Here is a 24,085-nt window from a genome sequence, read left to right as displayed (position 1 = left end):
CCTGATTTTTGTTTATTTGTTTTGCTATCCTGGCCTACTTCTGAAAGATACTTAAAAAAAACCAACAGATGGAGCAGGTCCAAGTGGAAAACAGACACCATACCAACACAAAACATAATCTTAATACTACACATATTACTATAGGGGGGATAAAAAAGTGTTCGAGAAGCCCATTTTAGGGGCCACAGAACATTTTTGGTGGTTAAAGTGTCTGCCTGCAATGCGGGAGGACCCAGGTTTGATCCCTGGGTCGGTAAGATACCCTGGAGAAGGAAATGGCAACCCACTCCAGTATTCCTGCCTGGAGAATCCCATGGAGGGAGGAGCCTGGTAGGCTACAGTCCACGGGGTTGCAAAAAGTCGGACACGACTGAACTACTTCACAAAGCTAACGTAGACAGCTTGAGGAAGCTCTGGAACCAAGGACTGAACAGTTTGGCCCGAAGGTTCCATAAAGTCCCAGAGAGCTATCTAGTAGTTCTACTATAGATTCTGAGATGCTTTAGAATAAGTACAGAACCATACAGGGATGGGAATAAACAGCAACATCTATTAGGAAAACATAAGACAGCATACCTAACTTGTTTTTTTTTCTGCCTTTATTCTCCCAGTCAGCTTAAAAATGAAATAGCCAGAGTTTACAGAATTCCAGATTAGAAACTTTTAATTTTAAGGTAGAATATAGTTTATGATATATATTTTTTTATTAAGAAACCCATCACTAAGGACAGAACAGATCATTAAGACAAACACAATCTGACTTCCCTGGTGGCTCAGACGGTAAAGCGTCTGCCTACAGTGTGGGAGACCTGGGTTCAATCCCCTGGAGAAGGAAATGGCAACCCACTCCAGTATTCTTGCCTGGAAAATCCCATGGACAGAGGAGCCAGGTGGGCTACAAAGAGTCCATGGGGTCACAAAGAGTCGGACACAACTGAGTGGCTTCACTCAATCTTGACAATGCAGTCAATTCACTAAATTTCTAAAATGATAGTACATCTATTACACTATAATAGGCTAGGAATGAGGAAAACTTTATCACAAAAGAATCTAAGTAAAAGCCAAATTTTATGAAAGAACACTATGAACGAAGTGAAAGACAAAGTTTATAGACTTAAAAATTCAAGATAGCTTAATAAATTTAAGAATTTTGATACTTTCATGTAAGATAAATATCAAAGGAAGCATATTCTGCAAGAAATAGGTCATATACAAAATCAAAAGAGAACTGAATTGGGAAGATCTTCACACTCATAGGTCACACATTTAGGATTTCACTAGCGCTGCTTTCTGAAGTATCTCATGTGGCAGTTTTGGGGACAGGATATCAGATGAGAAGGACTGCCAGATAAGAACGAACTATTGGTTTGTCTAATTCAGATTTCCATACAAAATTACAGCCACTTGTTCCTGAAAGAGATCCCATTCATGAAAAACTTCACTGTCAAACAACATGAAATTCTAGGGTTGAAAATAACTTATTACATAAAAGTTATTTTCTATTTCTGTTGCTATGCCTCTGTTTAAAAGCGTACAGCATTTCCTTCTATTTTATTTTAAAAAGCACATAAACAAAGGTTTGCTTTAGCCAACAACTGTGTCTTTAGCCAGCATTTCAAAGTACATACATTTATGCTTGAGGCTAAGAGAAAAAAAGCTGTTAAATACCCTGAGGAGTGCTTTTCCAGGAAGAAGTCAATTCATAATCTTAAAACAGGTCAGAAATATCCCCCACTCATTTTCCTTAGAAAGAGATTTAGATAAATTAACTATGCAACACACTTAAAGGCTAAACTTACTGAATACAAAGTATCAAGCCTAAAGAATGGCTCTGGTTTTTCCAGGTCACTTTTCTGGTTAGTATGGCCTGCCAAGTCAATCCCAACAGTTTCCATTTCTGTTTAAACCAGGCAGCCAAACTCAACTGAGAGACTATCATCAACAGAACTGAAGCAAAAAGAAAAGGTCTTACCTTAAGGCTTTCCTCAGGGTCTCTATACAGGCCACAACAATCTTGGGGTTCTTACTGTCCAGGCCTTTGAGCAGCTCCTCCTGCACAGCCTCCCCCTTCTCAATCTCTACGAACATCAGACAAATCTCAACGCCGAGCTCCTTGGCTTTGGCTTTCGGTTGGTTGAACACTTTACTTACAACACCGGACACAACTTCCCCCGTGGTTCTGTAATATATAGATTATAAACAATAGCAACCATGCACATAAAAGCACACTTGAGTGGAAAGAGCTGGAAAGGGTCATGGAAAGTGGGGGAAACAAATTCTTTTTTAAAGAAATGCTTAGAAATAACGTAAATGAGACTATATAAACATTTGTGTTCAACAACATTTAAAAAAAAACTTAAGCAAACTATTTCAAGACATGTCACAACAGACCATAGTTTCTATTTACACAGAGAAGAAATTTAAACAAGAAAGCAAAAATCCCTTGAAATCTCACTACCCAGAGAAAACTACTTTAAACTTTATGATATACATCCTTCTAGACTTTTCTATATGCACAGATAAACAGATAGATACATACATTTTATAAAAATAAGATTACAGAGTTCTTGCTTTTTTGAAAAAATTTTAAGTCATTTGAAACACTTTTTAGGACAGAGAATTTCTTCACAGAAGGAATGGATATGCACCTTTAATAACAAAAGGAAGCTCCTGACTCCTTGGCAAGACTTTACAGTATCTTTATTGTTTTGAGTCTCTTCTAATTTAAATAAAACCTGTACTACTGGAAATTAGAGAAACTGAGTGGGCTGGGATCACACATAGCATTTATCAAAAAGTTTCTAGTATCAGAAGAAAAATGAAATTAAAAAAGCAACTGTCTCACTGATGGCAAGGGAAAGTGGTGATGCTTATTAACAAAACTGTCAAGTTGATGACTGTCTTTCTAGGTATAAATTGTGAGGTGAGTCAAGTACATATTGGTGTCTTCTTTATCCATATTGGTATCTTCTTTATCCATGGGTTCCTCAACTGTGGATTCAACTGATTCAGATAAAATATATTTGGAGAAAAAAATTCTGGAAAATGCCGAAACGCAAAAGCCAAACAGCCAGCAACTACTTACACATCATTTACATTGTAGTTACAATTGTTTACATAGTATTTACATTGTATCAGGTATTAGGAGTAACCTAGAGATGAAAGTTGGATGTAGGTTACATGTCATATGCAAATATTAGGCCATTTCCTGTAAGGGACTTGAACATGTGTAGATTTTGCTATATCCTAAGGCATGGGGGTATGGACTTTTGTCCTGGAAGCAATTCCCCTGAAGACACTGAGGGATGGCTATATGTATTTCTTGTGCAATTAGGTCAAGGGTCCCCATTTTTTTTTTTCGGTATGGAGGACTCCTTTCAATGACATAAAGACTAGTGTTAGAAAAGTCATGTTTATGAGGTATGGGAGACTAGTATCTAGTCTCTAGATCTAGTGACTAGATACATCTATCAACCAATAAGCTGGGAGTTACAGAGGTTGTTTAGTTAGCCTTATCCTCTCCTAAGAGATAAAAACATCTAATGATCATAGGGAGAAAGATGTGACTTTAAGATGACACAGCCTGGAACCATTGTAAGAAAAAGATTTTAGTAATGCTCAAATGTTTTCAGTGAAATTCTGTTGCCTTTACTAACCACCTCAGTTTCTTATAAAAATTTTTCCTCTTAGAGTAATTCTCAATATAAAAATCTCAGCAGGAGAGAATCACTTGCTCATCAAACCCTATGGAAAAAACTCAGTATCCGACTTCTAATTCGCTCCTCTCTAAAGATCTCATGTACCTTTTAGACTTCTGAGAGCAGATAAAGACTGAGTGAAAAACAAGGGTCAAGGAGCTATGAAAGTTAAAAAACTAATATCCTCTAAAAGTGCTGAGCACAGTGATCCATAAAAATACATAATTAATCCATGTAGCACCAGACAAGGGTTTTTACCAGAATAGTTGGAAAGAAAGTACTTACTTTCCTGCTACATGGGCATTTTCAACATAAACAAGTGCAGCTTCTAATCCTTTTAACTGAACCACTGCATTGGAATCCGTCACAAACTTTTTGATCAATCCTAAAAATTTGGACCATTCTGGGCTCTTTTCATCTTTTATTTTCTGGAAGATCTTCAGGGCTTCTTCATACCCACTTAACCTTGCTTTCCACAGCTAAAAGAAAAGTATTTTGAAACAAAACAAAATTTACTGGTATTATCATCTACTATTAAGGGGGGGTGACTATCGTACACCAGGTAATTAGAACAAAGGATCCCATATTAGAAACAAAAACAAAGCTTAAGAAATCCAGATAGCTGATTTTTTTTTAAAGATTAGCTAATAAACTTTTTCTTGTGTTTAATGATATTCTTCCAAAGCCTTCTAGAATTCATAAACTGGCCACTATAAATGTATCGCATTTTGTACCCAAGTATTAGTCATTATTTCTTTGTAACAGGACATTAAAGAGCTAACGATTCAAACATGAGACAGTTTCCTGCTGAAAGTGTCCAATCTCCAAAGCAGGCTGTTTTTCTGGTTGTACTGTGTAATCATTAGGCAGCTTTATACTATAGTATACAGTATAACTGCTGACAAAACAAGCCAATGACAGTAAAATTTGAGTTCCAGAAAAGTCTTACCTTGTGTTCACATTTCTGATCAACCGGCAGTTTCATCCACTCACTGTCATCTCCCATTGTGCTTCCAGTTTCTCCTTAGAATTAACAGTAATTCCTGGTCAGATAAAAATCGGAATCCATTAACTCTAGCAACCAAGCTGTCTCTTTTATCAAGCACACGCCAACAAAAGAATCTCATTCTTTGGTCAAATGCCCATTTAATTCCATTAATAGAACATTAAAAAAGTAAACAAAAAATTAATAAAAAATCTAAATAAATCTAGAAAGGAGAGATACTATTTTTAAAAAAAGATACTTATATGTATTTTCCCAAATGAGAACTTCTTAGATCTATGACAAAACTAGAATAAAACAGAAGAGCTAAACTACTCGGCCTTTTAAAAAAGGCAAGAAAAGAGTTTCAAAGATAAGTCATACTTTTAACTCAAAATTCAGTAAGGCAAATAATCAACATGAAAAAAACCTCAATGCTACCTAACTCTCTACCTAATCCTGGTAAATAAACATGTCTATATAAACTAAAGGAAATCAACCCTGAATATTCATTGAAGGAGTGAAGCTGAAGCTCCAATACTTCAGCCACTGATGTGAAAGACCCTGATGCCAGGAAAGATTGAAGGCTGAAAGATTGGGAAAGGAGAAGGGTGTGGCAGAGGATGAGATGGTTAGATAGCACCACCAGTTCAATGGACATGAATTTAAGCAAACTCCAAGAGGTACTGGAGGACAGAGGAGCCTGGAGTGTTATAGTCCATGGGACACGACTTACTGAGAGAACAACCACAAAATATAAACTAGCAAAAAATTAAATCCCCCAATAAACTAATTCTTCATAAACATTAAATCATTTTTTAGTTACTGAGATTTGTAGTCAACATTCTTTTAACAACTTTATGCTATTCATTTAGATAATATAGCTGTAGAAAATCTCCAAAGTACAGAAAATATATAAAGAAGGAAAGTACTAAAACACAATTTCACGCCAATTAGTAACCACGATGAACACTGAAATGTATCCACTTCAATCTTTCTAGATTTCTTTCAATGTACATGCAGTGTATAAATTGTATGAAAAAGGGCTAATCTTCTTGTAATTTTTTTCTTACATGGTCACAAACATTTCCTCACATTTGAGAACATGATGTTTAAAGGCTGCATTGCACTTTATGTGTGTGTGTGTGTGTGTGTGTGTGTGTGTTAGTCACTCAGTCATGTCCAACTCTTCGTGACACCACGGATTGTAGCCCGCCAGGCTTCTCTATGCATGGAATTCTCCAGGCAAGAATACTGGAGTGGATTGCCATTCCCTTCTCCAGAGGAACTTCCCAACCCAGGGATCCAACCCTGGTCTCCTGCCTTGCAAGCAGATTCTTTACCATTTGAGCTAAAGTCTAAATGCACTGCATTTTATGAATGTACCATAATTACCAATTCTAACAGTGGACATTTAAATTGTCTCAAATTTTTCAATATTATAAATAACACAAAAGAGATCTTGTTTATCTGTCCTCAAATCACATCTGACATAAAATATGTCTTCAATCAATATTTATTTAATGAATATATGCCTTGATACTGTCTGCTATGAGTCAGGCACTGTGAAAAGTACTTTTTAAAATTGTGGATTCATTATACTATAAACAACTACATGAAAGAAAAATATTCTTCCCACTTTACACACTAGGCTCAATAATTTGCCAAAAACAACAAAACTGGCAGGCAGTAGCTCATGCTAAGATTCAGTCTATGCCTCTTCCTTTACAACTTGTTGCCTCCCATTTAAATGCAGAAACCATCCCAGGAAAAAATATTAGAGATTGAATTATAAAAGTTTATTAGAGTAAATGAAAACTTCTATTAAGACATCTCTTCAAAATCCCCAAGACTCTGTGACACAACAGCACTGTGTTTTGGAGGAGGAGTCAGAGAATCTATGAGAAGGCAAATAAAGCAATAGCAAGAAAATACAAGAGTCTGGAGAACAGTATGATGTTATTTAACTTGAAAATGCACATCCTCTACTATCTGGCAACTCCATTCCTAGGTACATACCCTAGAAACTGATGCCAACTGCACCAGAAGACCTGTATAAGGATATTTACAGAGATGTTGGCCATAAATGTCAAATGTTGAAAACACATTAAAATTTATCAGAAAGAGAATGAACAGTGGTATATTCACTGGATATAATATTACACAGCAACTAAGAGAACTGAAAGTGCTGACAGTAGTTACTCCAACAAGTACATGAACATGCCAAAAGCTAACCCAAATGTCTACTGGTGGATGAATAAACAAACTGACACGTACATACAAAGGACTGTTACTCAGCTATCAATGAGAATGAAGTACTTACTGATACACGTTACAACATGGATGGACGTCACAAACACGACGCTAAGTGAAGGAAGCCAAACATGAAAGGTCTGATATCACACGATTCCATACGCAGGAAATATCCAGAATGTATCAATCCATAGAGACAGATTCAGATTAGTGGCTGCCAGGAGTTGCAGAGAGAGGAAGAATGGGAAGAAATTGCTTAATGGATAAGTAGTTTTACTGTGATGTGATGGAAATGTTACTGTTTTGGGACTAGACAGAGATGGTGGTTGTACAATACTGTGAATGTGTAAAATGCCATTGAATTGTTCACTTAAAATGGTTGATTTTATGTTATATGAATGTCACATCAATTTAAAAAATTTAAGTTCCCAGGTGATTCTAACAAGCAACCTGGGCTAAAAACCTCTAACGTTATCTTCTTGGCACAAGTTTGAGCTGCAAAAGCAATCTTTCCTATCTGACTGATTTTCAAAGAGAAACAGTCAGTGAGAGCTTTCAAAGCGTTTTCCAACCAAGAGAATGTGAACAACATTCAATTGTTGGTATTCTGTGAATTCAGCACAATACTTTCTTTTTTTTCTTGTTGGTTCCTTTTTGAAACGTGAAGAAAAAGGTGATCCAACCTAACTGCACCATATAAAATATTGCTGTCATTGTGCTACGTTTTCTGAAATGGCTTCTACTACTTCATAGCCTCAGTTTAAAAAAACTATTGGTTTATGATTTTGTTGCTTTCCAGTCAAAGCAAAGGCTTGGTTCATACCAAAACTTTCCCAGGCACTGAAATAATGGATAGTATTTTGTGTATACGTGTGAAACTGAAGACTCTTGCTTTGTCTTTATCTTTTCCCAGATTAATATGCTAAGAAAAAAAAGGACTTCACTAATTTTTCTCCAGAATTAATTTTAAAATTAATTTTAGAATTTAATTTTTTACATATCTAAGAAAATATATACAATATATGTTTTAGGAGGCATTACAATAAAATTGATATACTGACCTACCATCCAAATTAAAAATCAGAACTTTACCAATATTATTGCACCAGTGCAACTCTTTCCTACCCCCATCCTTCTTCCCAAAGCAGCACTTTCCAGAAGTTTGTTTGGTTCTATGCTGTGGTCCGGGGAAGGCAATGGCACCCCACCCCAGTACTCTTGCCTGGAAAATCCCATGGACGGAGGAGCCTGGTGGGCTGCAATCCATGGGGTCGCGGAGAGTCGGACACGACTGAGTGACTTCACTTTCACTTTTATGCATTGGAGAAGGAAATGGCAACCCACTCCAGTGTTCTTGCCTGGAGAATCCCAGGGATGGGGGAGCCTGGTGGGCTGCCGTCTATAGGGTCACACATCATTGGACACGACTGAGGCGACTTAGCAGCAGCAGCAGCATGCAGCAGCAGCATGCTGTGGTCAATCACATATTCCTAAACAAAATTAACTGTGCTTGCTTGTGAGCCTTAGAAAATGTTATACTGTTGTATAACTTGCCTTTTTCATTAAATGTTTCATTTGTAAAATTCACCCATGTGGTATACTATAGTTTAAATCTACTAATATTGTGGTCGAAAGACTTATGCTGGCACAAAACCTTACCATTCCAAGATAAGTATAGAAACAGAGGTAAGTGTTCAGAAACTGCCATAGCAGCTATTCTAACTTCTTTCATTATGGTGGTCTAAGGAACTGAAAAATGTTGAGTGAGGCTAATGTATAAAATACAACAAGAAAAGTAAGGGAGGACAGAGAGTAAGGCTGGGAGGTAGTCTAGATCAGACCCTGAAAGGTCTTGTAAGTGATGTTAAGAAATCTGGACGTTAGCCCAAAGGAAGGAGACTTTGATTGAAGGACTGTAAACAGAAAAATTTGATAAGGTATCAAATTTGCATTTTTCAAACATTATATAATGTAAATATAAAAGCAATATAAAGAATGTCTTGGAAAGCAGTAACAATGGAAGAAAATCAGAAAACTGTAATCTAAGTGAAAGATGATGACAACTTGAAACTAAGAACAGTAGCAATGCAGGTAGAGAAAAGAGAATGGATTTTAGAGACATAAAGAATGTCAAGGACTATCTTTATTGAGTGACTATAGGAGTCTAAGATCAGGATAAAGATGAAGCTTTGGACAAGCTGTGTCTGAGACGTACATTAGACAAGGGTAGATGTGGAAAGCAGTTGGAGATTCAAGCCTGGTGCTCAAGAGAGAGAACTGGTCTGGAGATAAAAATTTAGTTAGCAGTTATCTGTGTGGCTCAAATGGTAAAGAATCTGCTGCAATGTGAGAAACCAGGGTTAGATCCCTGGGTCGGGAAGATCCCCTGGAGAAGGGAATGGCTACCCACTCTAGTATTCTGGCCTGGAGAATTCCATGGACAGGAGCCTGGCAAGCTACAGTCCCAGGGATCGCAAAGAGTCAGACACGACTGAGTAACTGACACATACAAGGGGTGGATGAATAGTACTGAGGAAGGGTGCATAGTGAGAAGAGCCCCAGGTTAGAGTTTAGATGTTTCAAGTTTAGCAACCAGAATCTATAGGACCTTAGTCCCATCATGTATAGTGCCAGATACACAAAATGATCAGTTAATGTCTGCCGGGGAAATAAAAAGAAAAAACCGCAAATAGTCTTATCAAATTTGAGTTTTTGTTACTTAAGGGAAACTTTGTTACTTTCAATTTCTACCTGCAAATCTAAATTAAAAAAAAAAAAAGAAAAGGAATTCTGTATCTTCAAAATCACCACTAACTTAAGGTTGAGACCTTAGGTAAGTTACTTACCCAAATGTACACTGCCTCAGCAAGCTTGTGTGTGAAGTGGGAATAATAGTACACACCTCAGAGGATTGTGTGGATTAAATGAGTCAGTACATGAAAAGCTGTTATACTAGATACTTGGCATCTAGGTACTTGGCTCAATAAATGCTAGCAATTTACTATCATTATTTGGCATTCCAAATTTGAAAATATTTATCTCATTTCTAAATTATAGTCAACTTTATTTTGGAATTGCATAGCATTAAAAGAGCAAGTCTATAAGCAACTTAGAATATTGCTTAATGCATAAGATACATGATCATATTAAATCTGTCATGTTGAAATACAGTATTAATATCAAAGTATTTTGAAATGTGAGCATATGGGTTTCTACATTAATACATTAAATAAAACATAGCAGCATATTTAATAACTACTGTAATTCTGAAGTTACGATGAATAAAAATATTCTTATATATTATATGACTACAGATGATTTCTATTGGTGACAGAGGCGTATGTTCTTCTAATATCACTGCAGTTTTACTGTCTACATTATTAACTGAAGAAAATGTCAAAATTTCAGTTAAGAGGTTAGTGAAAATAAGATGTAATTATTTTTCCACATAAATGTACAGAGTCCCTGAATCCTAACACAGGTTAAAATCTCTTAGTCTACAACCTTTCAAATTCTATGATCAAAGACTTTAGGGCACTGCTTACAATCATCTCAAAGTCCCTTGTTAAAATAACAGTTAACACCCATCCAATACTTCATTGGCACTTTATCTTTTACAGGTATTTTTATAATCATTCATCTTCTATGTATTTCATAACGTAAATGCAAGCACACTATCTCATTTGGGTTTCTTTCTTTTTTTATATTATTTTTAGTTATGTGGCTCTTTCTTACTAAACTGTAAGATCCTCTTGAGCAAAAGCTTTTTGTCTTATTAATCTCTATCCTCACAAGGTTCAAATAAATAAAGCATCGCTATCCTCTTTTTTCAGGTTTATTTTTTTTTTAAATATTATTCTTAGGTAACTCTTTCTTACTCAACCATAAGATTCTCTTGAGCAAAAGCTTTTTGTCTAGTTAATCTCTCTTTTCATGAGGCTCAAATAAATAAATAAAGCATCTTTATCCTCTTTCTATACATGGGGGGAAAAGAGGTTCAGTGTCCTGCCAAAGGTCTCTTGGGTGGAGGAGAATGGTCTAGAGGAGATTTCTTGATTCTTAGGTTTGGTGAATTTTCCATGACTTACCTACATATGGTTTCTATATGATCTACAGTGAAATCTATTCACCCTATATTTATTCATATAGTTTAAATAATAAGTTATTTTGGTGATTACCTAGCTCAATAAAAATACAAACAGCAAATAAGAGTATATGTGAAAGACAAGTTCATTTGCCTCCAAAGGACTTAAGGTAATTTGGAGAAATTGAAAATAGTTAGTTGGTAAGGGGGAATCATCCCTGATCAGCAGCTGCCAAATAATCAAGCTAAGTACCTAGCTAGGTCTCAGATACTGTTCACTTGTCTTTGCATAAGAAATAACTCAGTTTTAATTATAATTTGGGGTTATTCACAATACTTATTTCACTGAGTATTGACTCTACCAGTTGAAAAAGAAGATCTTTCCTTGAAATTGATTTAAAAAACCAAAAGAGTAGCAGACTACAATCTACAGTTCATACTAGTTTTAAATTTATAACTACAATTATAGAATATTTGTGGGAGGGTAGAAAAAAGGTCGGAGAAGGAAATGGTAATCCACTCCAGTGTTCTTGCCTGGAGAATCCCAGGGACAGGGGAGCCTGGTGGGCTTCCGTCTATGGGGTCGCGCAGAGTTGGACACAACTGAAGTGACTTAGCAGCGGCAGCAGGAAAAAGGTCATTAAAGTGGCCACTTGTTTACATAACGTTAAACTATGCCTCTATCTGCACATTTTAACTAACCATTATCAGACAGGCCTTAGGAACATTCAGAACATATTCAGGAAGTAATGCAGAGGACCCTCAGAGTTCATAAAATGAAAAATGTAGAAAATAAACCAATAATTTCATGAAAAGTCATACAATCTAAAGGCCTGAATAATCTCTTCTGAGAAATGTAGTGCTATTTTCAAAACACAGAGCAAACTAAAACCAAATAAACATTCATAATAGCTAAGAGTGGAAACCACCCAAATCTCCACCCACTGCTAAATAGATAAATAAAATGTGGTAAATCCATAGAATAGAATATGATTCAATGATAAAAATGAGGTATAAAGAATTCCTAAAATTCAAAAACAGGCAAACAATGTGATTAAAAAGTGGGCAAAGAACTTGATTAGACACCTATCCAAAGAAGACAGACAAATGGCTAATAAGTGCATGAAAAGCAGCTCACTACTACTAAACATCAGGGGAATGCAAATCAAAACTATGAGAGACCACTTCATACCTACTAGGATAGCTACTATCAAAACTACAGAAAACAGCAAACGATGACAAGGATATGGAGAAACTGGAGCCCTTTAACATAGTTGGTGAGAATGTAAGATGGTACAGCTACTGTGGAAAACGGTATGGTGGCTCCTCCAAAAGTAAATAATACGGCCATATGATCCAGCAATTCCATTTCTGGCTATACTGAAAGCAGGGTTTGGGTTTCCCAGGTGGCACTAGTGGTAAAGAACCTGCCTGACAATGCAGGAGACATAAGAGATGTGAGGTGGATCCCTGGGTCGGGAAGGTTCCCTGAAGAAGGAAATGGCAACCCACTCCAGCATCTTTGTCTGGAATCCCACAGACAGAGGAGCCTGCAGGACTACAGTCCATGGGGTTGCAAAGAGCTGGACACAACTGAAGGGGCTTAGCAAGTACAAAGAGAGATCTGTACACCCATGTTCACAGCAGCATTATTCACAACAGTTAGAACACGGAAGCAACCCACGTGACCATCAATGGATGAACGGCTAAGCAAAATGTGGTATGTACACACAACAGAGTATCACTCAGCTTTAAAAAGGAAAGAAATTCTGACACAAGCTTATAACCTGGGTGACCCTTGAAGATACTGTTAACCGAAATAAGCCAGCCACAAAGAGACAAATGCTGTGATTCCATTTATGTGAAGTGCTTGTTGTTGTTCAGTTGCTCGGTCCTGTCCGACTCTTTGTGACCCCATGGACTGCAGCACACCAGGCTTCCCTGTCCTTCACCATCTCCAGGAGCTTGCTCAAACTCGTGTCCGTTGAGTCAGTGATGCCATCCAAACATCATGCTCTGTCACCCCCCTTCTCCTCTTGCCCTCAATCTTTCCCAGCATCAGGGTCCTTTCAGTGAGTCGGCTCTCCACATCAAGTGGCCCAAGTCTTGGAGCTTCAGCTTCAGAATCAGTCCTTTCAATGAATATTCAGGGTTGATTTCCTTTAGGATGGACTGGTTGGATCTCCTTGCAGTCCAAGGGACTCTCAAGAGTCTTCTCCAACACCACAGTTCAAAAGCATTAATTCTTCAGCACTCAGACTTCTTTGTGGTCCAACTCTCACACCCATACATGACTACTGGGAAAACCACAGCTTTGACTACATGGATCTTCGTCGGCAAAGAATGTCTTTGCTCTTCTTAGAGTAGCCAAACTCATAGAAATAGAAGCTAGAATAATTGTTGCCAACAGATGTAAGGAGAGGGGAATGAGGAGTTACTGTTTAACGGGTATAAAGTTTTAGTTCTACAATGAGAATTATGGAGATGGATGGTGGAGGATACACAACATTACAAATGCATTTAATGCCACTGAACTATACATTAAAAAATGCTTAAGATGGTAGATTTATATGAAATTGTTCAGAACAGGCAAATCTACAGAGACAGAAATTGGATGAGTTGGTTGCCTACGACTAGAGTGTTTGGGAATATTAGAAAAGTGTGAAGGAAGGTGGGGTTTCTTATTGGGGTAATGAAAAATGTTCTAAAATTGACTGTGGTGATGGTTGCACAAATTTATGAATATACTGAAAGTCACTGAATTGTACACTTTAAAAATGGGGGAATGGTATATAAATTATATATCTTACTAAAACTGTTGAAACAATAACAACGACAACAACAAAAACTAACAAAGTTTACTTAAAAAGAAGTCCCTGGGAAATAAGAATGATATGTAAAAGCTGCCAGTCATTTTACACTTGCATGGGCTGGCTATAATGGTTAGAATCCTTTCTAATAATAGGATCTAATACTCCAATTTTACCATAAGTATTCACTCAATGAATTTCCCACTAGGCAAACCATGATGGTTCAACGAGTTCACAGGAGTAAAAGTAGATACCTAAACAAAGAACCATATCCACTTGAAACTAGCACAACACTGTTAATTGGCTATACTCCAATATAAAATAAAAAGTAAAAAAACCAAAAAACACAATCCCAAACAACCATAATACAAAATGTAGTATATGTGGAAAGTGCCCTAAGCAAGAGACAAATAAGGGTTAGGGAGATCAAAGATAGGATCACAGCCAGTGAGTAAGGGATGGTCAATGAAAAATCTTATAGAAAGGATGACATCTGAGCTCAGTAATAAATTATAGGTAGATTAACAAAAAACAAACAAAAACAAAACCAGGAGTGGAAAAGAGATACTGAAGGGGAGAAAATGAGAAACGCAAAGTCTTGGAAGTAGAAAAGTACTAAGCATGTTTAAGGAACACTAAATGGCTCCACTTAACATAGACCAGAAAGATAAACTGGGGTCAGATCATGTATATTCTTGAGTATTAAGCCAAATAGCAGAGGATGCTGATGACCTGAAGCAGGGCAATGACATGATCCTATCCACTTTAGAAAGCTAAATCTATGTAGAATGAATTGGAAGGGAGAGAAAGTAGAGTCCTGATAAGAAATTACTGCAGTACTCGAAGACAAAGCTAAATAGAAGCCAGAACTTCTAGGAATGGAAAGGATGAGCAGAGGAGACTGAAGGGAGTTACATTAAAGAAACAATCAGCAAGCCTTAGCAACTAAGGACGTGAGAGTAGGAAAAAAAAATCTAGTAGGAGGCTCCAGTCTACATGACTCGGAGAACAGTGATGCTAATGACAGAAAAATGTCAGAAGAAAGTTCTGAGAGTTGTTTGTTTAGGGGGAGTGGAGGAGAGGTTAAGAATACGATGAGTTTGGTTTTAGATTTGAAATTCAAGTGGGTGGAAATGTGGCACCAGGAATGAACAGAGGGCTCTGGATTTTATAAACAGGAAACCAAATCTTCATTACATAGCAAAGCTTGATGTTTTAAGAGTGCATAACACTGCCAACAAAGAGAAGCATTAATAAAATTAATTTGACCTATATATGATGTTTGTTATGGTTCATTCAAGTTAGTCCATACTACAAATACTCAGAAATTTCAAGTTCATTATCATTATGGTTCATTCAAGCTAGTTCATACTACAAATACTCAGAAACTTCAAATTACTCCGCATTCTGTTTTTACCCTAGTCTAAAACAGAGGCAAATTAAATCTGTTCCACAGAAATATTATAAGTTTAATACCACTGTTGTATCTAAAAATGACTTCTAAAGAGCTCAAATACCATATAGTTCACACTATCGCTGAAGAATGTTTATATGTAATTATTTATTTTTAGACCAGAGATTAGGAAATGTTTCCAAAGTCACACATAAGGCCACAACTTAGAATAAACTCTGAACTTAGAACAGATTTCAGTTTAGTGTCCAATTAAATATTAAATGTGCATTATGTACTATCGTTAGCATACAGACCCCAGCAGTCTATGCATTTCCTCTTTCATGAACCAGCTCAAAGCAAGGCACTGAGAGAGAAAGCCATCAGTAACACCAGTGATGTCAGACCTGGGGGTAGAACCTGCATCTCCCAATTCTCAGTCCACCATTCTTCCCCGTCACTCAAGGGTCCATGTAGTGTCCTTTTACTTTAAATTCCTGCACTATGACAGCTAATAACATCTATACAGCTACTAAACATACTGTTTTAGCTTTTGACTTGGGAAGAAGGTATGGCAGTGAAACTATCTTATGGCTAGCTCCCAAACTCTTGGCCTTCAAAAACTCCTCACGATCACGATACAAGAGATCTGGATCTGATTACCATTCCTGGACTCCTGACTTCTGTCTAAGGAAATGCTACTGCAGAAGCATAGAATGAGTCTGAGGGAAATCTGAGGAAAAATTCTCCCCACTCAAAAAGAAACTCCTCTGAACGATTATAATAAAGAACGATGCGAACTTGCTCAAAAAAAAAAAAAAAAGGAAATTCTAAAACAAGGATAAGACAAAATACACATACATGCCCAGAAATCTTTACTCAATGTCTAAGAAGGACAACTGGATTAAATAAGTATAACAATTAAGTAACTGTCATAGAAAATTTTAAAATGTATTACCTGGCCAAGCCAGACAAAATCTCATCACTTAAGTAGCCAGTAACAAAAATGACAAAACTTTCCCTCTAACTTAAAAAAAAGGCACTGCCTCCAGGTAATTCTCATTAACAAGGACAAGTGTTACCCTCTTATTGGAGTATTTTGCATATGGGGGCAGAAATGGGAACCACTCCTCTAGTAGGTTATCTCAACAAACTTGAGTGGGCTTGCTGTACTAGTCCTGGGATGGTGGCCTCCCACCAATTCCTTCAGAGAGGGGCAAAAGAGTTGACTCTTTCACATTCTGCTATTCATGTCAGTGGGAAAGGTTAACTGGACTCTCCTCAATAGATGATCACTGTTAAGTGATCTCCAAAAGTGGGGGATTCGATAGCAACACAGGCCTCTGGGGAGAAAGAAAGCTACGCCGGGCTGTGAATTAGGTCAACTTTGAGAGTTACTGCTCAGTTGTACCAAGATAGCTGAAAATCGAATGCTTACTCATCTCAGAGTTAGCCAGGTCTCCAAATCCCAGGCTAAGGACCCAAGGCCCAGGACCCTAGATTCCAGCTCCACCCATCTAGGTCAGCGGAATTATACTGGGCAAAAGCAATCCTCTCCTCATTTCAAGCAGGAACCAGACTGGGGCAAAGCTAGGCTGTGAGCACAGCTCAACCACTGCATATCCAAACCAGCACCCTAGGGCCGCTGTCACCACCCAGAAGTAGAGCAGATGCTCCAGGCTTTAGCTCACTGCAGCCGGCATTGTTTACGCTCTTTCGCCGCCTTAGCCTCTGAGAGGCCAGGAAAGTCCCCTGTACAGTCCATCAGGACTTCTGGCATGGGCGCGGGATGCTTGACCCTCGCCCGCAGTTTGACACTTACGCTCCCGGGCAGGGAGAGATCGCAGCCCTAAGGTTCCAGGCGGAATCAGCAGGAATACCGTGCGGGCGGGGGCGGTGGCAGCATTGGTGCGGAGGGCCGCTGGGAACCGCCTCCTCGGGGGCGGGGCCCAGAGCGCACTGTCAGAGTGCCCGCCCTACCCCGGCCCTGGCCCCCGCCCGGCACACTGACGGCTTAAAGGGGCCGCACATGCCTGTGCTCAGAGGTCTGCAGGACTCTGGGCGCTCCTTCCATCCCACAGGGCTCTCAAGGCAAGAGGCTAATGAAGGACCAACTAGGAACACTCTACCTTGGTTAGGTGTGGGCCTCTTTTTTTGTGTGTGGCAACACAGATAATGTTCCAGAAACAAAGGAGGTGACCTGTTCTTACTATCACAATCTTAATGCCTCCATCAGGGGTGAAAAATATTGTGGCAGGAAAACAGTCAAAGCATCAAGGTATAGGCCCCACTATCTTATTGGCTTATTCCACTAACTGCTTATTAACTAGAGCAGTTAGCGTTTTTCAAATGGAAACTCAAAGACACAGAAATGAATTGAGAGCCTGCACTGCTTCACCTCACCCTTTCACTGACTTCCTTCTCCGGTACAACGAGGAATCCAAGACAACATAGAAGATGGATATGCATTGCCTGCCAAGTCGTGTCCCACTCTGCGACCCCACGGATTGTAGCCCACCAGGCTCCTCTGTCCATGGGATTCTCAGGCAAGAATACTGGAATTGATTGCCATGCCCTCCTCCAGGGGATCTTCCCAAACCAAGGGATCAAACCCGGGACTCCTGCATTGTAGGTGGATTCTTTACCATCTGAGCCACCAGGGAAGCCCATGTAATAGGAAGAGTTCTTGAGAAAATCATAGTAGAAACTGGACTAAAATCTCAAGGAGTTAAGTAATGGTCTCTGATCTCTCTGTAGGTTATTAAAGAATTTTAAATTTCTTTTCATAGGAGGAATTTTTCCTCAATCTCAACTTACAAGGTTTGTATGCATTTTGTGTCTCCTTTATACTGTCAGGAAAGAGATTTATGTGTTTATTAAGTCTGTATTTTTGTTGTTCAGTCACTAAGTTGTGTCTGACTCTTTGCAACCCCATGAAATGCAGCATGCCAGTCCTTCACCTTCTCCCTGAATTTGTTCAAATTCATCTCCATTGAGACAGTGATGCCATTCAATCATCTTATCCTCTGTCGTCCCTTTCTCCTCTTGCCCTCAATCTTTTCCAGTAGCAGGGTCTTTTCCAATGAGTTAGCTCTTCGCACGAAGTAGCCAAAGTATTGGAGCTTCAGCTTCAGCACCAGTCCTTCCACTGAATATTCAGTTGATTTCTTTTAGGATTGGCTGATTTGATCTCCCTGCTGTCCAAGGGACTCTCAAGAGTCTTCTCCAACACCAGTGTTTGAAAGCATCAATTCTTTGGTGCTCAGTCTTCTTTTTGACCCAACTCTCACATCCATACATGACTACTGGAAAAATCATAGCTTTGACTACACTAATCTTTGTCAGCAAAGTGATGTCTCTGCGTTTTAATAGCTTTTCTTCCAAGGAGCAAGCGTCTTTTAATTTCGTGGCTGCAGTCACCGTCCAGGTTGATTTTAAAGCCCAAGAAAATGATATCTGACACTTTTTCCACTTTTTCCTCATCTATTTGCCATGAAGTGAAAAGGACCGGATGCCATTATCTTGGTTTTTTGAATGTTGAATTTTAAGCCAGCTTTTTCACTCTCCTCTTGATGAAGGTGAGCTTCATCAAGAGGCTCTTTAGTTCCTCTTCACTTGCTGCAATTAAAGCGGTATCAATCTTGATTCCAGCTCCTAAGTCATCCAACCCAGCATACCTTCATCTAATCTTGATAAATAAACATACCTTATTAAAACCTTAAGTCACCCTAAACCTATTTAGGAATCAATTTAGTAAAGCTAAAGACCATTTATGGGCTTCCCTGGTGGCTCAGGGGTAAAGAATCTATCTGCCAATGCAGGGGATGCAAGTTCAGTCCCTGGGTCAGAAAGATCCTCTTGAGAAGGAAATGGCAACCCACTCCAGTACTCTTGCCTGGGAAATCCCATGGATAGAGAAGCCTGGCGAGCTACAGTTCACGGGGTCACAAAAGAGTTGGACAAGACTTAGCGCCTGAAGAACAGCAACAAAAGACCATTCATAAGTGCCCGAACATCTCCCACCCCAAATAGGAGTTCAAGTGGAAATTTAAATTCCAAAGGACAGGCACAAAGACTGCTCTGATATGGAGCAGACCCAGGTTACCTTTATTCTGAAGGTCTTAAAAAAATTCTAGGCTAAGGTTGCCATAAAGAGAAAGTGACTCAGACTAGAACAGTCTTATTTTGAATTGCAAAAAAAAAAAAAAAAAAAAATCACCTCATTTCAAAGTGCATTTGACTGTGAATGATACTTTTGAATTAGGTAATTAAGACCTTCTTTCATTCTATCTGTATCAAGCTTATCACACTGTTCTGAGAGCAATGGTTTGTAGATCAGCCTTCCCATTAGACTGTGAGCACCTCATGGCAACGGTTGGAATGTATCTCATCTTTTTTCCCAGTATGTGATACCAAATGAATACTCGGCAAATATTTATACAAAAGATATGACCAACATTTAGAGAGCAAAAAAATCCATTGATTGTACAACTCAGTACAACTGGGTTTATGCATTTTGTCCCAAAGCAAAGACATTTTATATAATATTACTGAATAATACTTAGATATCTCACCAAATATCACAGCCCAAACACAGCCCATCTTATTTCGGTTACTGTGTCCTTCTCTTTACAAACCATGAAGAGACTAAACTGGACGTGTAAAATCTTCACAATTCAGCAAATTACCAGAAAGAAGTATTCTCCAGGGCAAAGCTGAAACCGTTTAGGAAATGATCCAGCAAACATTATATATGGAAGAAAATATGGGAAAATGATAATTCACTTATCAGAAAGGTGGCATTTCTTTGTGCTTTAAAAAAAACCCTTCTTCACTGTAATGTTTTTTCCTGAAACAAATCAAGCATAGATTAAGGAAAATATTTATTTACACATAGCCAGAGTGAAAGGGGGAAAGTTTTAAGCATTAACTGGAATTCTTTATTAGATCATATTTAGTGAAGGGAAGAGGCCAAGTTAGTGATTAAGAGACAGAATGCTTAGTTCAAATCCTGGCTGGGCCATTTATTAGCTGTGTGGCTTTAGATAAAAACTCTTACCTCTGTGCTTCTGTTTTCTATTTGTAAAATGAGGAATTTTTTACCTTACTGGGTTAATTAGGAGAACTAAATGAGTTGAGTTTATTATACTTAAAAAGTGCCTAAAATTAACTGCTGAACATAAGCAGTAAATAAAATACATAACGTTCAACAAATACTGTCTGCCTTCTCTATCGCATTCCTCCATTAAAAAGCAAACGGACAGCCCCTTCCCACTGGCTGCTCCCTGGGTTCCTCCCAGCTGTCAGAAGTTACTGAGGATTAGAGGAAGAAGAGGGCCTCCAACGCAGGAGCTTTTAAGCCAGGGTTACTGAGGTATAACTTACAGATACTAAAATTTACTTTTAAAAATTCTTTCTTGGAGTAGAGTTGATTTACAATGTTGTGTCAGTTTAAACTTCACAGTACACTGTACACAGTACACAGTTCCATGCACTCCGACAGAAATACAGTCATGTCTCCATCACCATAGTCAAGAACATCTCTACAAGCCCCGCAAATTTTCTTGTGCTCTTTGTAACTAACCCCTCTCCCCCAGACCATCACTGATCAGTATTCTGTTCCTACAGGTTTGGTTTTTCCACAATGTCACATAAAAAGAACCACATAGTGTGTAGTCTTTTGAGTCTGGCTTTGTTCACTTAGTACAACTGAGATTATCCATGTTTATTCACATATCAGTAGTTTGTTCACTTCACTGCTGAGCAACATTCCACTGTATGATCTAACACATTCTGTTCATCCATTTACCAGTTGAAGGACATATGAACTGTTTACAGTTTTTAGCAATTGCAAAAAAAAAAGAAAAAACAAAACCCAAAACTGATACAAATTTTGGTATGCACATAACTTTTCATTTCTCTTGGGCAAATATCCAGGAATGGGAAAGATGGGTGAGACGTTAAGTACGTCATTAATTTTATAAGTAACTGTCAAATTGGTTTCTAAAGTGTCTCTTTGAACTCTTTCATGCTCTTCTACTAATAATAAGTCAAGGGTAACTGGATTATTACTTACTACTTATTTTCAGTATGGATCTGTATTTTTATACCTACCAATTACAATCAGTTCTTTCCGCAATTTAGTATTAATGGTGTGTAATTAGTCTTCTATTTATGAAGAATCATTGATCACTTGACATGAATCTTAAATGTTACTTTATAACACTTTCAAAGGGAAATATCAATGAAAATTACTTTCAAATCCCATCCAAGAGTAGTCATATATGTTAATTTTTTCTGGATCAATAAGCTATAAGAATTAACAAAAAAATTACTAGTAACTAAATACATTAGGTATACTTCTGTCAATCAAACTTGCAACATTCAGACTTTCATTCAGAGTTTCCAGACATTCAGAGTTTCCAGAGACACTCCAAACATTCAGAGTTTCCACAGCCTAAATAAAATTTCTCAACAATGTATAGCAAGTATTATTTAACATCTTTAGCAAAAGTATAATTCTCCTGATTAGGAAGCAAAAAGGATGCATACAAGAAAATGTTTGGAAACTCATTATAACTATTATGTCCAGAGATTTCCCTGGTGGTCAGTGGCTAAGACTCCACACTGGCAATGTAAGGTGCTCAGGTTTGATCCCTGGTAAGGGAACTAGATCCCAGGGGCCATAACTAAGACCCAGCACAACCAAATAAATATTATAAAAAATAAATATTATATCCAATATTACAAGAAAATGCTGCTGCTGGTTACGTAAATTGGCACATCCAATTTGGAAAATATTTGATATTAACAACCCATTCCCAAGAGAATTGAAAGTCCACACAAAAGCTTGTATATAAATGTTAACAGCAGCATTACTCATAATAGTCCCAGGGTGGAAATAACTCACAAATCCATCAACTGATAAATGGGCAAAACAGATTGTGATCTATCCATAGAATGGACTATTATTTAGCCACGAAAAGGAATGATATATCCTACAACATGGGTTAGCCTTGAAAACACTGTACTAAGTGAAAGAAGCAAGACACAGAAGGCCACATATTGTATGATTACGACAATACAAAATGTCCAGGTTAAGCAAGTACAGAGACAGACAGAGAGCCAAGGGCTGGGGTGGGAGGGCAGGGAGGGAAACGAAGAATGGGGAGTGACGGTGAGTGGGTATGAGGTCTCTCTTCAGGATGATGAAAATGTTCTGGCATTAGCTAGTGGTGATGGCTGCACAACTATGTGAATATATTAGGAAACCACTGTACACTTTAAAAGAATAAATTTTATGCTGTGTGAATTATATCTCAATTTTTTAAAAATCCATTAATAGGAGATAAATAAATAAGCTATAGTATATTCACAGAAAAGATATCATACAGCAGTGAAAATAAATGAAGACAGCTATTAAGTTAAAATATGCATAATTTCACAAACCATGCTGAGAAAATAGCTAGTTACTGAACAACATACATTATGATTATTCAAACCCAAGAAAAGTATGAGGATGATATCCTGAAAACAGCAAAGCAGAAAAGGTAGAGATGCAGTCAAGGAAGGGTGCACAGGATATTGATGTGATCTATTTCTTAAACTGGGGGTAGGAATAGTAATGTTTCTTTTTCAAAGTTCACAACCAAGACAGCATATTAAAAAGTAGAGACATTACTTTGCCAACAAAGGTCCATCTAGTCAAAGCTATGGTTTTTTCCAGTAGTCATGTATGGATGTGAGAGTTGGACTATAAAGAAAGCTGAGTGCCAAAGAATTGATGCTTTTGAACTGTGGTGTTGCAGAAGACTCTTGAGAGTCCCTTGGACTGCAAGGAGATCCAACCAGTCCATCCTAAAGGAAATCAGTCCTGAATATTCATTGGAACGACTGATCCTGAAGCTGAAACTCCAATACTTTGGCCTCCTGATGGGAAGAACTGACTCATTTGAAAAGACCCTGATGCTGCGAAAGATTGAAGGTGGGAAGAGAAGGGGACAACAGAGGATGAGATGGTTAGATGGCATCACTGACTCAATGGACATGAGTTTGAGTAAACTCCCGGAGTTGGTAGTGGATAAGGAGGCCTGGGGTGCTGCAGTCCATGAGGTCGAAAAGAGTCAGCCATGACTGAAGGACTGAATTGAACAAAAATGACTTATTATATTTAAAATATACTAAATATCCCATGAGTTTCAAAATGAAAGGGGGAAAAAAAGTTCTGCCTCTAGCTAATAAAATTCTATAACTGTAGTGTTCAGGCAGAAACTTGGAAGATACTTTTTATATCCCCAAATCCCTGCTCTACTTAATTAGCTGTGAAACCTTATGGAAGTCATTTAATCTTTGGGGGCTTTGGTATTCTCATGCATAAAGCAGATTTTATGGAACAGTATTTCACAACCATGATTTATACATAATAAACAGCAGGCTTCTGCAATTCCAAATTTTTCAGTACCAGGATATATGCGGCTTATGTTAGATGTGTGGAAAGTGCTTTTGCTTCATGGTAAAAGCCTCACAGTCCCATTCCCTTTGGCCCTTGGTTAAATGACAACAAAGGAATGGTAGTTTGCTTTATGCTAGTATCACAAATGCAGTATTAATTCAAAACCATAGTTTGCAAAAATGTGGGTTCCACTATCATTTTCCTTTTTCAGGCATTATAACCCTGGTAGAAAATATTTTCTCCCCAGATTCAAAAAGTAGAGGTTCACACAAGTCACTCAAAGAGCAAAAATGTACTTAGCAGCTACTTATGCCTGGCAAAGAAAGTAATGTAAAACGTAAAAATATTCATTCAAAAAGTCAGAAATTTGAACTGTATTTCCTTCTCCTAACACTCAGTACTGAGAAGTGACTTAC

The 24,085-nt window shown here is 37.9% G+C and overlaps 1 protein-coding gene across 10 annotated transcripts in view; it reads right to left on the bottom strand.

Moving 5' to 3' along the window:
• The window catches only part of CKAP5 (cytoskeleton associated protein 5), a 99,703-nt gene that overhangs the window by 60,185 nt on the left and 15,433 nt on the right, over positions 1 to 24,085 (bottom strand). For 7 of the 10 annotated variants that reach the window (XM_070473077.1, XM_070473082.1, XM_070473083.1 and 4 more), the window contains 3 exons: positions 4,648 to 4,741; positions 3,984 to 4,177; positions 1,973 to 2,179 (listed from right to left, as the gene is read on the bottom strand). In XM_070473077.1, the coding sequence (XP_070329178.1) occupies positions 1,973 to 2,179; positions 3,984 to 4,177; positions 4,648 to 4,704 (458 nt within the window). In that variant the 5' untranslated portion in view covers positions 4,705 to 4,741. Of the gene's footprint in view, positions 1 to 1,972; positions 2,180 to 3,983; positions 4,178 to 4,647; positions 4,742 to 7,003; positions 7,108 to 17,039; positions 17,110 to 24,085 lie in introns of those variants that run through there. The other 3 variants (XM_070473081.1, XM_070473080.1, XM_070473084.1) reach the window with 3 other exon arrangements.

The sequence above is a fragment of the Odocoileus virginianus genome, chromosome 10 (genome assembly GCF_023699985.2).
Source record: "Odocoileus virginianus isolate 20LAN1187 ecotype Illinois chromosome 10, Ovbor_1.2, whole genome shotgun sequence".
In the NCBI taxonomy this organism is placed as follows: domain Eukaryota; kingdom Metazoa; phylum Chordata; class Mammalia; order Artiodactyla; family Cervidae; genus Odocoileus; species Odocoileus virginianus.
This window is presented reverse-complemented; position numbering and strand designations above follow the sequence as displayed.